The 12,949-nt window shown below is 52.9% G+C and overlaps 6 protein-coding genes across 6 annotated transcripts; 2 read left to right on the top strand and 4 right to left on the bottom strand.

Annotated features, from left to right (window-relative positions):
• Positions 1-264: 264 nt before the first annotated feature.
• J4E87_010854 (uncharacterized protein) lies at positions 265-2,132 on the bottom strand (the record flags this gene model as incomplete). Its single annotated transcript, XM_049382424.1, has 2 exons — positions 265-1,367; positions 1,589-2,132. 2 exons carry the CDS (start codon positions 2,130-2,132, stop codon positions 265-267), a joined length of 1,647 nt encoding a protein of 548 aa, XP_049227823.1.
• Positions 2,133-3,024: 892 nt separating this feature from the next.
• Positions 3,025-4,176, top strand: J4E87_010855 (uncharacterized protein; the record flags this gene model as incomplete). The annotated part of the gene is made up of 3 exons (XM_049382425.1): positions 3,025-3,421; positions 3,468-3,709; positions 3,775-4,176. The coding sequence occupies 3 exons, from the start codon at positions 3,025-3,027 to the stop codon at positions 4,174-4,176; spliced, it is 1,041 nt and encodes a 346-aa protein (XP_049227824.1).
• A 152-nt stretch (positions 4,177-4,328) lies between these two features.
• On the bottom strand, positions 4,329-5,219 carry J4E87_010856 (uncharacterized protein; the record flags this gene model as incomplete). The annotated part of the gene is made up of 3 exons (XM_049382426.1): positions 4,329-4,491; positions 4,545-4,687; positions 4,740-5,219. The coding sequence occupies 3 exons, from the start codon at positions 5,217-5,219 to the stop codon at positions 4,329-4,331; spliced, it is 786 nt and encodes a 261-aa protein (XP_049227825.1).
• Positions 5,220-5,573: 354 nt separating this feature from the next.
• On the bottom strand, positions 5,574-7,272 carry J4E87_010857 (uncharacterized protein; the record flags this gene model as incomplete). The annotated part of the gene is made up of 3 exons (XM_049382427.1): positions 5,574-6,639; positions 6,690-7,083; positions 7,134-7,272. 3 exons carry the CDS (start codon positions 7,270-7,272, stop codon positions 5,574-5,576), a joined length of 1,599 nt encoding a protein of 532 aa, XP_049227826.1.
• A 1,488-nt stretch (positions 7,273-8,760) lies between these two features.
• On the bottom strand, positions 8,761-10,776 carry J4E87_010858 (uncharacterized protein; the record flags this gene model as incomplete). The annotated part of the gene is made up of 1 exon (XM_049382428.1): positions 8,761-10,776. One exon carries the CDS (start codon positions 10,774-10,776, stop codon positions 8,761-8,763), a length of 2,016 nt encoding a protein of 671 aa, XP_049227827.1.
• Positions 10,777-11,575: 799 nt separating this feature from the next.
• On the top strand, positions 11,576-12,707 carry J4E87_010859 (uncharacterized protein; the record flags this gene model as incomplete). The annotated part of the gene is made up of 3 exons (XM_049382429.1): positions 11,576-11,755; positions 11,805-12,421; positions 12,470-12,707. The coding sequence occupies 3 exons, from the start codon at positions 11,576-11,578 to the stop codon at positions 12,705-12,707; spliced, it is 1,035 nt and encodes a 344-aa protein (XP_049227828.1).
• Between the last annotated feature and the right edge of the window lie 242 nt (positions 12,708-12,949).

Below are 12,949 nucleotides of genomic sequence, written 5' to 3' on the forward strand. Positions count from 1 at the left end.
GCTCGGAAACACTAGGCTAGTCAGTCACCCATGGTCGCTGTGATAAAACCGAATATTCTTTGGACACGGCAGATGCAAGCGCCGTGGACAGAAAGATTGGCGAGTTTTGGCGAATCCTTCGTTCTGCAGCGATTGTAGGGCAATGTGGTATATGCTCAAGTGATCTGTACTAGCTGCAGCGACTTATAGATTCGTCGTTCGGCCATGATTCACGTGGTGGAGAGGATGACCGCAAGCCGCCCTGCCGGTCTGCAATGTGGAGCCTTAGAGCTCCATCGTTTCTTGTTGACCATACTTCCTATTCGACCCCCTCTTCTGATCCACTCTTGTGAGATTCACGCGGAAAGCCGGTAGCTCTAGTGTTTCGAAATGACCGTCTTTTTGCTCGTCCCAGAACACCGCTGTGTTCAAAGGTATGCCGGCGTAACTGGACATTTCCCAGTCCTCCACGCAGAAGTCGTCCCAAATAGAGCCCAGCCCTTCTGCGCGCTCCTCGAAGATCAATGCACGCCACTCCTCCCCCTGCTGTTCTTCCTCGTTGCGATAGAGAAGCGTTGGGCTAAGCTGCGCATAACGGGGCGGAGTCGTCACGTCTTTCGTGATCGGTGCTTCGAAGACAACCGTCCCGTTGGAAACGAAGGTTGTAACAACAAGACCGCGGTAATCAGCTTTCAGTGTGGCTGTAGAGTTCACTTCTGGATCTGAAGCGCTGTAGGTGCCCGCATAGCGGTTATGCAATTGCTGTATGGCAAGCTTTTCGGCTGCTTGCACTATCTTTACTGTAACAATGTCCATGATCTTGGATAAGATTGCGTTGGGGCCCGCGACTAGAATGGTGATACCCAAGTCGTACTCCGGCACTGTTATGATGATGGAGGTATAGCCTGGCAACCCTCCACTCTTAGTGACAAAGCGTACAGTACGTTTCGACTGCTCGAGTATGCGGTCTGTTTGGTAAATCTCCCACGGCATGCCATAAAATGAATTCAATCCGCGGGACGAAGAGACGGGATGCAGCCAGTTTACGGCGTGGGTAATGGCATTGTAGTGGGTGAGGATATAGCGGAGGTACTTCGACAGGTCGCTCGACGAGCTGTAGATGCCGCCGGTAGGATTTTGGATGCCTTCGTCCACACCCCAGAATTGTGGACCAGCCGGAATGACGCCAGCAGAATCGGCAGGCTTGGAGAGAGTGCTGGTAGACATGTTCAAGGGCTTGAAGATGGCTTCATCGATGTAGGTCTCGTAGGTCTGGTTTGTCATCCGCGAGAGGACGAGGCCAAGGAGTTCGAAAGCGACGTTGGAATAAGACGATTCTTGGTTTGGCGCGAATAAAGGTGCGAACTGCTTGAGCTGTCGAAACATATCTAAGCACAATCAGATTAGCACTCTTCTCTCACGCTCAATTAGTGACATGCGAACCTTTCGCTGTGCAGGGTGTCTCATAATTTGGTGAGTACTCGTCACAGTTTGGCAACCCTTCCCGTGACACATCAGGAGGCAGACCCAGTGAGCTTGGATCCAACTCAGGGTAATTGTTATTGATCAGATCACCTTGAGCCCCTGTTAAAGAAATTAGCATGCGTACCTTTTTCAGTGTGGCACACTCCGAACAGATTCTGCTTCTTTCCAGAAGGCATCTTACATTCGCGGGGAAGGCCGCTCAGCTGGCTAGCCAGACTGCGCAATGTAATGTCTTTCCATGGAATGCCGCCGTTCGACTTGTCTCCTAACTCTTTGAGGTATGTATTCACTGTAGCATCCAAGCTCAATTTGCCTGCTGCATGCTGATACAGTATACCGAGTACGGTGAAGGTCTTGGTGATGCTAGCGATGCGGTACAGCGCGTCTCCGTTGACTTCGGGGATATCTGGGCGCGAGGCATTACGTTCGCGCGCCGTATGATGACGCGACCATAGCGTGTCTTTCGACGAGGTTATCTCTACAGAGAAGGAGGTTCGGTCGAACTCCGGCGCTGCGACGGCTGCCGTGAGTGCCATGTTGATAGACTTGAACGCGTCTTGGAGCAGAGGATCGCCAACATTGTACCGAGGCGGCGGATGCGCGATGGTAGGTTCGAAGCATTTGGCACTGGCCAAAGCAACTAGCAGGAAAGAAGACAGCGGCACCATTTCGGCGTTGAGCTGGGAGAACTACATGATAGAGTTTGACATGAGGTTGCCTAGATGTGCGACATGTCGCTCCCCGCACTGAGGGGAGCTTGGACCTCGCGGCTTATCATGATCGCCGATGCAACCTCAACTCCCTTACTCCAGACCAACATTGATGTTCATCAAAGGGCTTGAACACGTGGAATCCTCCTGACCGACAATTCTAGTCTCAAGGTTGGGCTGTGCCAGCTTCTCGAAGAGTGGCGTTTCGACGCGTTGTCGTGCAGTCACGTGCGAGAGTAAGGCTGCCCAGGTGGCACCTGGGCACAGCAATACGACACGTGCAATTACCTCTACTAGCACGCTCATCTCCATCATCTCGGGATGAATACTTCCGTAAGAGCAAAATCTCGGGTTATTTTTGATTGCCTTACTTCGCCCCGTTGATGCGACGTCTGGGTCGACCCTTTATCCGTCGATTTGGCTATATGAGAGCCCCACAAGTAGCTTGACAGCATCAAGCCGTGTCTATTTAGGACAGTTTGGCTTCATTAACTCCACGAGTACTCACCATCGCCAAGGATCATCGTAATATGTGCTCAGGATGACCTCCATCATTCTGGGGCGTGTATCCCTTAGTCCGGAAGCATATATGCTACTTCAATTTCTTCTCGCAATTCAATCACCTTACCCCCGTAGTTCCAGTTCCGTCTAATTTTGGAAATTGAAAGCGTCTAGGAATATGCGCACCAGCCTTATCACTACTTTGGCCCTGGTGGCCATGAGCGGCAGCACGCCGCTGGGAGCCAACAGCGAGCATTTTGCGGACATCATTACTCGCCAGACTAATGTTACCTGTCCAGCAATATCGAGCCCTATGCCCAAAGCGGCGGCATTCCCCTCCATAAAGACGATGCCCGATCCCTTCCTGTATCTCGATGGCAAGACACGTGTTCAAAGCAAGGATGAATGGACCCAATGTCGCCAACCCGAGATCCTCAAGCTCCTCCAGGAATACCAATACGGGTATTACCCTGATCACTCGCAAGAGACTGTCTCGGCAACGCGAAGTGGCAACACTTTGACTGTCACTGTTACCGCAGGAGGGAAGACCGCTAGCATCGCAGCTTCTTTGAACTTGCCGAGTGGAGGCGGACCGTTCCCAGTGGTCATCTCGATCGGCGGCATGGACATCAAGAGTTATGTGAATGCAGGGATCGCGGTAGTCACATTCGATTATACCAAAGTTGCAGCAGACAGCAACAGTAAGACTGGATCGTTTTGGACGCTGTATAGTGGTAAAGACATTGGTAAGTAAACCTTACCATTTGATTCATGCATACTTACAGCCAACAGGAGTACTCACTGCATGGGCATGGGGCTTTCATCGCGTTCTTGACGGCATTGAACTCAAGGTTCCAGAGATCGATGCAACCAAATCTGGCGTCACTGGTTGCTCTCGTCTGGGCAAAGCTGCTCTTGCTGCTGGGCTATTCGACAAGCGCATCGCCGTCACTATGCCCATGTGCTCTGGCGTTCAGGGTGCGGGGCCCTACCGATACAGCTTGAGTGGGCAAGGAGAGAACCTAGAAAACGCTGTAAGCACTAGGTCTCATCGAAGACTCCACGATCTTTTGAGATATGCGCACTGACGACTACCTAGAAATCTGGAGCAGGATGGTGGACTTCCTCAGGTATCTCGCAGTTCGTCGGCAAATCCTCCCAGCTCCCTTATGACGCCCACACGATCGTTGCAGCCATCGCCCCACGCGCAGTCATCCTCTCTCAGAACGTGAACGATCAGTTCACAGACTCCAAAGGGACCGCTCAGGTCACCTTCCCTGCGGCCAAGGTCGTGTACAATTGGCTAGGCGTGGGCGAGAAGCTGGGTATGAGTATACCGTCTGGTGGACACTGCGACATGAGTGGGTACGCGGATATTTTGCCTTTTGTGCAAAAGGTACTGCAGAATAAGAGCACGACGCGGAATTATGACGATTTGAAGACGTGGAAGGCTATGCCTGAGGCTTACCCTTGGGGCAGCGATGTACCGAAGGCAACCTGAGCAACAGGCTTATCTATGTCTACCACTGTAAGAAACGAATCTGAACACGTCTTTTTCACGATAGACAGCCCGTGGCCATGGGTACACGAGTCGTCATCGAAGTAATGTATGCGCTTCTAATGTTGCTATTTCTTTACCGAAGTAATGCTATGCTATATGGTAGACCAGGCATTATCGATCGGTATCATTGCGCCGTTGATCATTGTCGACTCTTCTGAAGCGAGGAAAGCAATGCCACGCGCGACATTGTCTACTCCGATGTAGGGAACCGGTGTACCCTCACTGTCTTTCGATACGTGCATTTGCACGATGGGACTGTCTGGGTAAGCAAAGGCCGAAACGTGCAGGTGAAGCCCATCAGAACTTACAAGAACGCGTTGAAGCCAGCGGAATCGAAGTGCTCCATCTGGACCGACGAAGCGATGTTGGTCGCAACACCGCCGGGCAGCACACCATTGCACCGGATGCCTTCCTTGTGGAAGCGCCAAGCCACATTCTTCGTCGCACCGACCTATCAACCGTCAGCATTGACAGGTCATCACTTGAGAAGGAGCGTTTCTTACCAGACCGTGTTTGCTCGCAGTATACGCGATTCCCGCACTTGCCCCCGAAGTCCCCGCTTTGCTACCCACGTTGACAATCGCACCACCCTTCTGCTCCTTCATCGCCGGCAGAACCGCCTTCATCATGCGAATAGGTACTGTCAGGTTGATCGACATCACCCTCTCCCACTCTTCCTCGTGAATCGTGTCCGCACTACTCCAGCCATCGCTCACGCCCGCGCAGTTGACCAAAACATCAATGCGGTTGTGCTTGCCAACGCACTTCGCCACTGCATGTTCTGCAGCTTGGGACTCGGTGAGATCAGTCTGGTAGAATGTGAATGTCGAATAGTCTTCCGCGAGCTTCTGCGGCTGTGCGCCAATGTCTATGCCGAAAACTGAGGCGCCGCGCTCGAGGAACAGACGCGTTGTTGCTAGGCCGATACCGGAGCTGCAGCCGGTCACTATTGCGACTTTGTCTTGGAGGGTGGAAATGGACATGTTGGATTGCGGGTGATATTAATTGATGTATGGATGCGGATTGATAGATGAATCATACGCTATTGGCGTTGCCCGCTGGTGGAAAACTTGGGATGACGTCAACGGTTAGCGCGAAGACGAGACCCACTTTTGGCGGTACCCTTCTGAACGCGTCCTCTTCGGCGCCACCTTGGCTCTATCATCGACATCTCATTGCACAGCAGACTGCGGAGGGAAAGGAAGTCAGACTTGACAAAAGAAATGGGTATATTGTGACCTAATACAACAGGCATGGCACACGACCGTGCCTTCCAAAAGCCATGCAAACGGAGCTTCTCCCACGCATCAACGCGTCAACGCACTGCCACTGACCATCTAGATCACTTCTTCCATACGATGAACATCACTGTCCTTCGTCCATCGCCTAATCCTCTTGCCCAACCCGAAGTACAACGGGAACACAAAGAGCGCAGGCCCCATTGCGCAAGCAAAAATGACCATGGCGGGGGTAATCCACCCATTCTTGCTCACGTGCGCTAGGTCGAAAACCCAGTAACTGTACGAGAAACCGATGAAGTTTTTGCAGACTGTAGCGACGACCATGATCTCTCCGGAAATGGGCTTGTAGCAGTCGATCGCGTAGGCGATGGCGATAGTGGGCACTGTGGTGACGCTGAGGCCAGCCAGCCCGTAGCCCCAAACCACGATATGACCCCACGCCCACTGCTGCTGGTATGCAACACCACCGAGGATTATCGAAAGCATCATGATGACCACGTATATGAACAATGCCGGAAGGCGCATCTCCGCTTCGCGCACGCCGCCATTCTTACGTGCGGCACGAGCAGATACCCAGTCGGAGTAAGGACCTGCCGTCGCCAGCCCGAACAAGGCGCCAATTGCAAATGCAAAGTTTGTGTACCCGACCTGGTCTGGTCTGAAGAGATAAGGAGGTGCAGCGAGGACAGGCGACTCGGTGAGATTGAAGAAGAGGAGGATATCGGCTGGGCCAGCAAGCATCAAACCTGCCCACAAGATGATTGGGTTGAAGAAGACCTTGATAGGCGTCCAGGTGTCGCGCACGACAAACATCTTCCACCTCGCATCTGGCTTCATGAACGGCATGAATTGCGCACGGGATGGGCGGCCCTGCACAGTGATGGGGTGCTCTAGTGAGCTCCGCTCCGAGTCTTGAAATCCGGCCCCCGTTGCTTGTTTCTCGAGCTTGGTCTGGTCCTCGTTGCTAGCGTTGCTGCTGGCGGTTTGGATGACCGTTGTGTTGCCGCGATGGTATTTGGTCTCAGGGAAGGTGAGTGCGATCAAAATGACCGAAACACCAGACAATGCGGTCTCTAGCCAGAAGAACGACTGCCAGCCATAATGAGCTGCCATGGAACCAGCCATGATGGGACCCAGGAAAGCTCCCATGAAGTAGCCGGTGCTGCAGTATACGTTAGATCGAGCTCAACCGCGCGAAGGAGCATCCCTTACAAGTATACACCCGTCCAGAGACCCCTCTCGTGCTGGTAGAAGACATCTGCGATCATCTGCACAGGAATACTCTCGCTCGTCGCACAGGCCAGACCGTTGACCGCACGCGCCGCCAGCAGACTACTATGACTTGTCGCCATCGCCTGCCATACGCATGACAAAAGAATGAACACGGAAAAGGTCAAACTGATAGCACGTCGACCGAAGATGTTGGAGAGCGGCACGATGAAGAAGTTGGCGAAACCGAGTGTGATGACGGTTATGCCAGTCAGCATAGCCAACTGATTGTTGTTAAGATGGAACTGGGCGCCCAAAAGAGGGAACATCGGCGCAATGGATAGTGCGCCGGTAACGGAGATCCAAGTGAAGAGCCATTGCGAGGCCATCACCATGACTGTGATAGCTGTCAGCGAAGACTCAGGCGTTGGCGAAGGGTTAACATACGCTTCCATTTCCTAGTCCAGTTCAAAGGGTCGCGAGGATCAGAAGAGGGCGTGGGTATGAGCGTCTTCTGTGCAGAGCTATCCTCGATGATAATCTCCGTACCAGGAATGAGTTCAACATCGCTGTGGTTAGTCGCCATCTTGAAGTCGTTCGTCGCAATCTATCTTTTCGTGTCTTGATCCTTCCAGCACGAACGCGCGGCGAGCCTGTTAACTTATACACCCCTCCATGCTCGGCAATGTTGCGCTCCACGGTTCATGGATCTCTAGTTTCCCGCGGATGATGCATCACTCGGCTTCCAGTGCCATGTAGTGAGACACCATTTGCTGCGACGATCAGCAGTCACCGTTGATCCATGTATTGAGCTAGTGGGTGTCAGCTAACGCACTATCTGGCTATATTAGCGAATGATGGTGTCGTGAAACCAGCGACATTCGAGCTTTCAAGACGATTGTTGGACCTGTTCGCACTTCCGTAGTGCATTCACGTATCCCTGCTAAACGATCATTGGGGAACCGCTGGCTGGTTGATGTAGGGGTTTGCATATGCTTTTCGAGCTACAGAGTTCATGCGCTGGGTCTGCGAGTAGGGGAAGGTTGCTTGTCGTGCAGTTGCGCAACCCGCCAATCCTATCCCTCCACCTGCATGATGCGAGGTACAAGGCTGACGTCCCGAAAACTTTATCAATAAGCTTGTGCATGGCGCATTTTACCCTGTCTTCAGCCGAACCATAACATACTGTTGCAATGACTTGGAGTCGTCTTCCTCTCCGACGCATTTTGTTTTGCATCGGCTCTAGCGTGTTATTTCCTTCTCTTCGACCCAGAAGATGCAACTCGACGTTGTAGGTCTTCCCGCACATTGCTGAAATTTACTCGACTTTCCAATCTCTCATCAAAATCGCCTGCAAGGGTGTGTAGTAATCATGAAGCTTTACTCTTCTCGGCTTTGGAAGTGGAGACCCATCGTTGCTGATAGCGGGCGCGCCATTCGGGAGGTCGCATCCTGGCACCACCGGAGAATGTGGGGATGCGCGCTCTGACGGACTCCCGCTACGGGGACGCCACTAGGCAAAACACCACGTCAAAGTTATTAGGGCTACTCGAACAACAGCTGTCTGGTCTGAATCTTGGAGCTGGACTATTGCGGAAGACTTGGCGGGAATGTTTCGTTTTGCAGAGTGCGGGTCGTGCCGAATGTGTCGCGGAAGTGCCGTTTCGAGCGCACTGTCGCATCCTGCGTATCTAGTATCTACGGTACTGCAGGGCGCATGGGGAAAAGGCACGGACAGATTCTTGGGGTATGTTTAATGCATGTCTGTGAAAAGGTGAAGATAAATGGCGCCAGTAAGACGCGACGCTGCAATCCCGATAAGAAGTCACGATGATAGAAGACACGCCCCGCCTCAAGTTCGGCCTCGCAAGCAAGTTGTGCCGCAACATCTGGTACATCGATAGCCGACAGCAAAAGTAACCACACTTCAATAGTTTCACAAGATGAAGCATTGGATGAATTAACTCCGCAGTCTACTTAAAGCGCGGTTTTGTTTTGGCATCCTACCAAGAGGAGCTGAACGTTTTCCGGCTATCTTACGCAACCAATCGCATCCCTCGCAACTACGCTTGCCTCAGAGCTTTGCTGAAACACCGACGGCTGCTTCCGTTGTTCCAAGGAAGATGCGCTTGTCCATACTCGACAGTTCTTTCCAATTTTGAGAGCGCGCATGCGTTTGTGGCGATAGCGCTTTGAGGTGAATCCATCGTACTGTGATCTCTTGTGCGACAGCGTCTGGGTTTGCTTGCGCATCGTACATCAGCGTGACGCTGCTGGCGATGATCTCGAGATGCTGTAGAATTTCTCGTCCACGGTATAGCAGCTCTTCTTTCTGTGCATTATGAACAACGTCGTTGAGCGCCTGAAGTCTCTCTTCGACAATCGAGACTTGATCTTGGAAGATGGAAGCACATCGATCGAGCACGTCCCTGACCCACGGTGTGAAGATGTTCTTCATGACATCGCCGCCGCCCATTCGCTTATCAGTGAGTACCCGAACGACATCTTCTGCCATGACGCTGACGGTGCCTTCCCATATCGGATTGACCAGGTTGTCGCGATAAATCTTCGCGACGTTCATCACCCCGCCGTCTTCGTTGTTCTCGCAGTACCCGACACCGCCGAGGCACTCCATGCACTGTCGCAGGCCATCAACGGATGCGACGCTGACTTGAGCTTTCATGGCGGGCAGCAATAATCTCAGTAAAGCCGATACTGTGGCCTTGTCGCTCGGGACCAAATGTGCGGCTTTTGTGTTCGCGACCATGTCGTCCCAGTCTTGTTCCAAAGCGCCCTGCAGAGCAACACCGAGATAGGTGAAGTGCGCACTGGCCCAGTACTTGACTGTTTCTTCGGCCATCCATGCGAGATGCGCTGGGTTGTCTTGGAGTAGTCCGCCACGAACTTTGCGTACTTTGCTGTATGCACGGGAAATTGCCAGACCACGCGCCCAACTCCCTACACTACCCGCTGCTGTGTACAAGCGCGTGATGTTGAGAATGGCGGAGATCTCTTTAACACCCTGACCTTCTTTGCCAATGAGCCAACCGCGTGCGCCGTTAAGCTCGAGCTCCGCAGTTGGTAGTGACTTTGTTCCGAGTTTGTTCTTCAGACGCTGGATGCGAACGCCGTTGAGCTCGGTGAGAGGCGGGGCTTCTTCGTTTAGGGTATGACTCTCCAGTGATTGCCAGCCCACGCGTCGTCGCATGGGCATGTAGAAGGCAGACAGGCCGCCTTTGTCTGTTCGCGCGAGGAGTACAGCCATCTCCGAATCCGTTGCGCTGCTGAACCACTTGAAGCCATGTATCTTCCAGGGGCCCAGTTGCATACCAACTGCGTCGCGATCTCTTCCTCGTTTTGCGTCTCCATCCAGCTCCTCCGGTGTCATGCGTCGAGCGAGTGTCTCCGTGCCGGATACATCGCTTCCGCCAGATCGCTCAGTCATCCATTGTCCGCTTGTCCAAGCCACATCAGGGTCGCGACTACACACCCGCCGATAAGCTTCCCGTAGCACTTCGCCTCGACCTGGCTGATCGCCATCTTCGTCATTCTTGTGTTTGTTCAACAATGTCGCGGCGCCATCGGTCATGCTTTGAGGGCATGCGGTCATGGTACCAGTCGGGCCCCATACATGGCCCCCAACAAACTGTCCCACGCGTCTATTGAAGCCGCGATCAGACTTGTCGTAAGCTACCGAAACGAGACCTTCACGATAGCCGATCTCCTTTAGCTTCTGCCATCCTGTCGTCGTCCACAAGGGATCGTTCTTGTTTTCCGCACCGAAGGTAGATAGCGGACGCAGTACCGGGTGGTTGGTCTCCGCATCTGTAGCGTATTTCAAAACAGATGGATTAAGTGATAGACGTGCTAGGTGATGGACACGCTTGGTGGCCTCCGTTGCATCTTGTGGCAGGTAGAGATCCAATATTCGCGCGATAACCTTGTCATCGGAAGCTTGTGTCGGGTTCGAGTGCGAACTACGGAAAGTCTCTGGTAGCGAAGTCGGACTGGTAAATTGTGGCGGAAGTACCGGAAGGGCTTGGAAGAAGCCTGATGTTGAGGAGGAAGCTTGACGCGGCTGTTGCGTCATGCTGGCATGCAAAGCAGTTACGCAATTGAAGTAGAGACGGATGGAAGTATCTGTCCCCAGAGAAGATGCGGTACTTCTCCGACGCACATGGTGCCCAGCATCATGGTGTAGATGTATTGGCGCTCGGATGTCGCAGACATCCTCGGTTCACCCCCGCAAACCGCCCAATGGGGCAGTCGCAGCCGGACTGCAGTAGAACCGCCGAAAGCAACATGATCCTTGGACAACCTCATCTCTCTTCAGAACTTGAAGTCCATGGCATCAGTTGGAAGAATGAGAGAGCGAAGACAGAGGCCGCTGCCGTACGGCTTCCACTCGCGGGACAAACTCCCGAGATTCTCTACCGGATTATCTTGCCCTGGACTTGTTCCCCCATGCTTCACACATGCCGATAGCTGCAGCAATCAATATCAGACCTGTACAATGACCGACTGTGCACAACAGCATCCCTGTCGGCAGTCTCGGAAGCGAAAGCTTGTTGTGATTTGCCTTCGGTATTGTAGCTGCAACTGCCGGCAACTTGTGTTAATTAACGACTTCATCCAAATGATCGAGTCGAACAATCGCCACAGCTTCTTTGTGAAATGAACGTCACAAGATGTACGACTGGAAAATCTGTCGCGTTGTTATTGGTATGACTGAGAGGAGAAGTACTACTGCCGTCACACCGTAATATACTCACTGATAGCAAGCCTCCACGTTGAATGGACGTCATGAAGGCTCCTTGGCTTAAGAAGCCTCGTAACTTCGACCTGATGGCTTTCGCAACTCACCAGTAGCTAGTCATACCACTGTCGTAATGATTTGGTCCACCGTCTTCGCCAGCGCGCTCTTGACGCAATGCGTCTCTGCGCAGAACATGCTGCGCTTCGCCTGCTCGCAGCTCACCGTTGAGAGGGCCGATCCGTTGGTGAACCCCGGCCAGCGACCCTCACCACACACGCATCAGATTATCGGAGGAAACTCCTTCAATCTTACCGTAATACTTCACCCGGCCCATGAACAACACCTCCGCTGACAGACCATAGATGGAGCCTGGTGTCTTTGATCCTCCGACACGTTCGACCTGTACGTCTTGCACATACAGCGAGGACTTCAGCAACTACTGGACTGCCTCGCTCTACTTCAAATCGCCCGAGAATGGCACATTCCAACGTGTGCCCCAGTTCGCCAACGTAGGGCTCCAGCAAGACGGTGGTATGACAGTCTATTACATGCCGTATTCCGCAAAGAACAACAAGATGACAGCCTTCAAGCCTGGGTTCCGCATGATCGCGGGTGATCCCATGGCCAAGAAGCCTAATCGCGCAAGCATCTGCCATCGATGCTTGCAAAATGGAGAAGGCTTTGCACCCTGTGACGCGAAAGACACCGCAGAACTGCCCAACAAGTATTGTCCTGGTGGCATCAGAGCGACTGTCATCTTTCCGTCTTGCTGGGATGGAAAGAACCTCGATTCGCCAGATCACAAGAGCCACGTCGCATACTCCAACAGCGGAGGTCTAGGCACCCCAAACTGTCCCAGTACGCACCCGGTAGCTATCCCGCAGGTAATGTACGAGATCATGTGGGACACCGGCCGGTACAAGAACAACGCATGGTACGGCAACAACAAGCAGCCGTTTGTGTACAGCTTTGGCGATGGGTGAGCACTCCTCTTTCTGCTTCTTTGATGACGACTGACTGTAGACAGTACGGGCTACGGACAGCATGGAGACTACCTCTTTGGCTGGAAGGACGACTCACTCCAGAAAGCCATGGATGCTTTGCCGAGCGGCAAGTGTGCGAACGCCAACTGCCAGGTGTTGAAGATTCAGTCTGCGCAGGACTCAATGAAGTGCAAGAAGCCGCAACAGGCGGTTGAAGATGTCGGAGTAAGCGGTGACTGGCTGACGGAGCTGCCTGGTGGTATGGCAGTCACCTATGCCTAAGTAGATGTGAGCGCGCCTGGCAATGTAAGCGCTACCTACTGTATCGCGATCATAAAGCGCATATTCGGCAGACTCGCTTCCGTGCGAACATGATGTGTTGCTATAGATAAGTGCAGAGGCAATGCCGGCTGCTGCGTGTGTCGCGAAACGCAGAGAGTAGCTTAGCTGTCCTTAGGGTTAATCTTAGTTAACACTTGCTTAGATAGTTAGATTAATTGCAAGCTTAGCTATTCTTAGATAGT

Source organism: Alternaria ethzedia (assembly GCF_023757985.1).
Source record: "Alternaria ethzedia strain BMP 0044 chromosome Unknown scaffold_58, whole genome shotgun sequence".
Lineage (NCBI taxonomy): Eukaryota > Fungi > Ascomycota > Dothideomycetes > Pleosporales > Pleosporaceae > Alternaria > Alternaria ethzedia.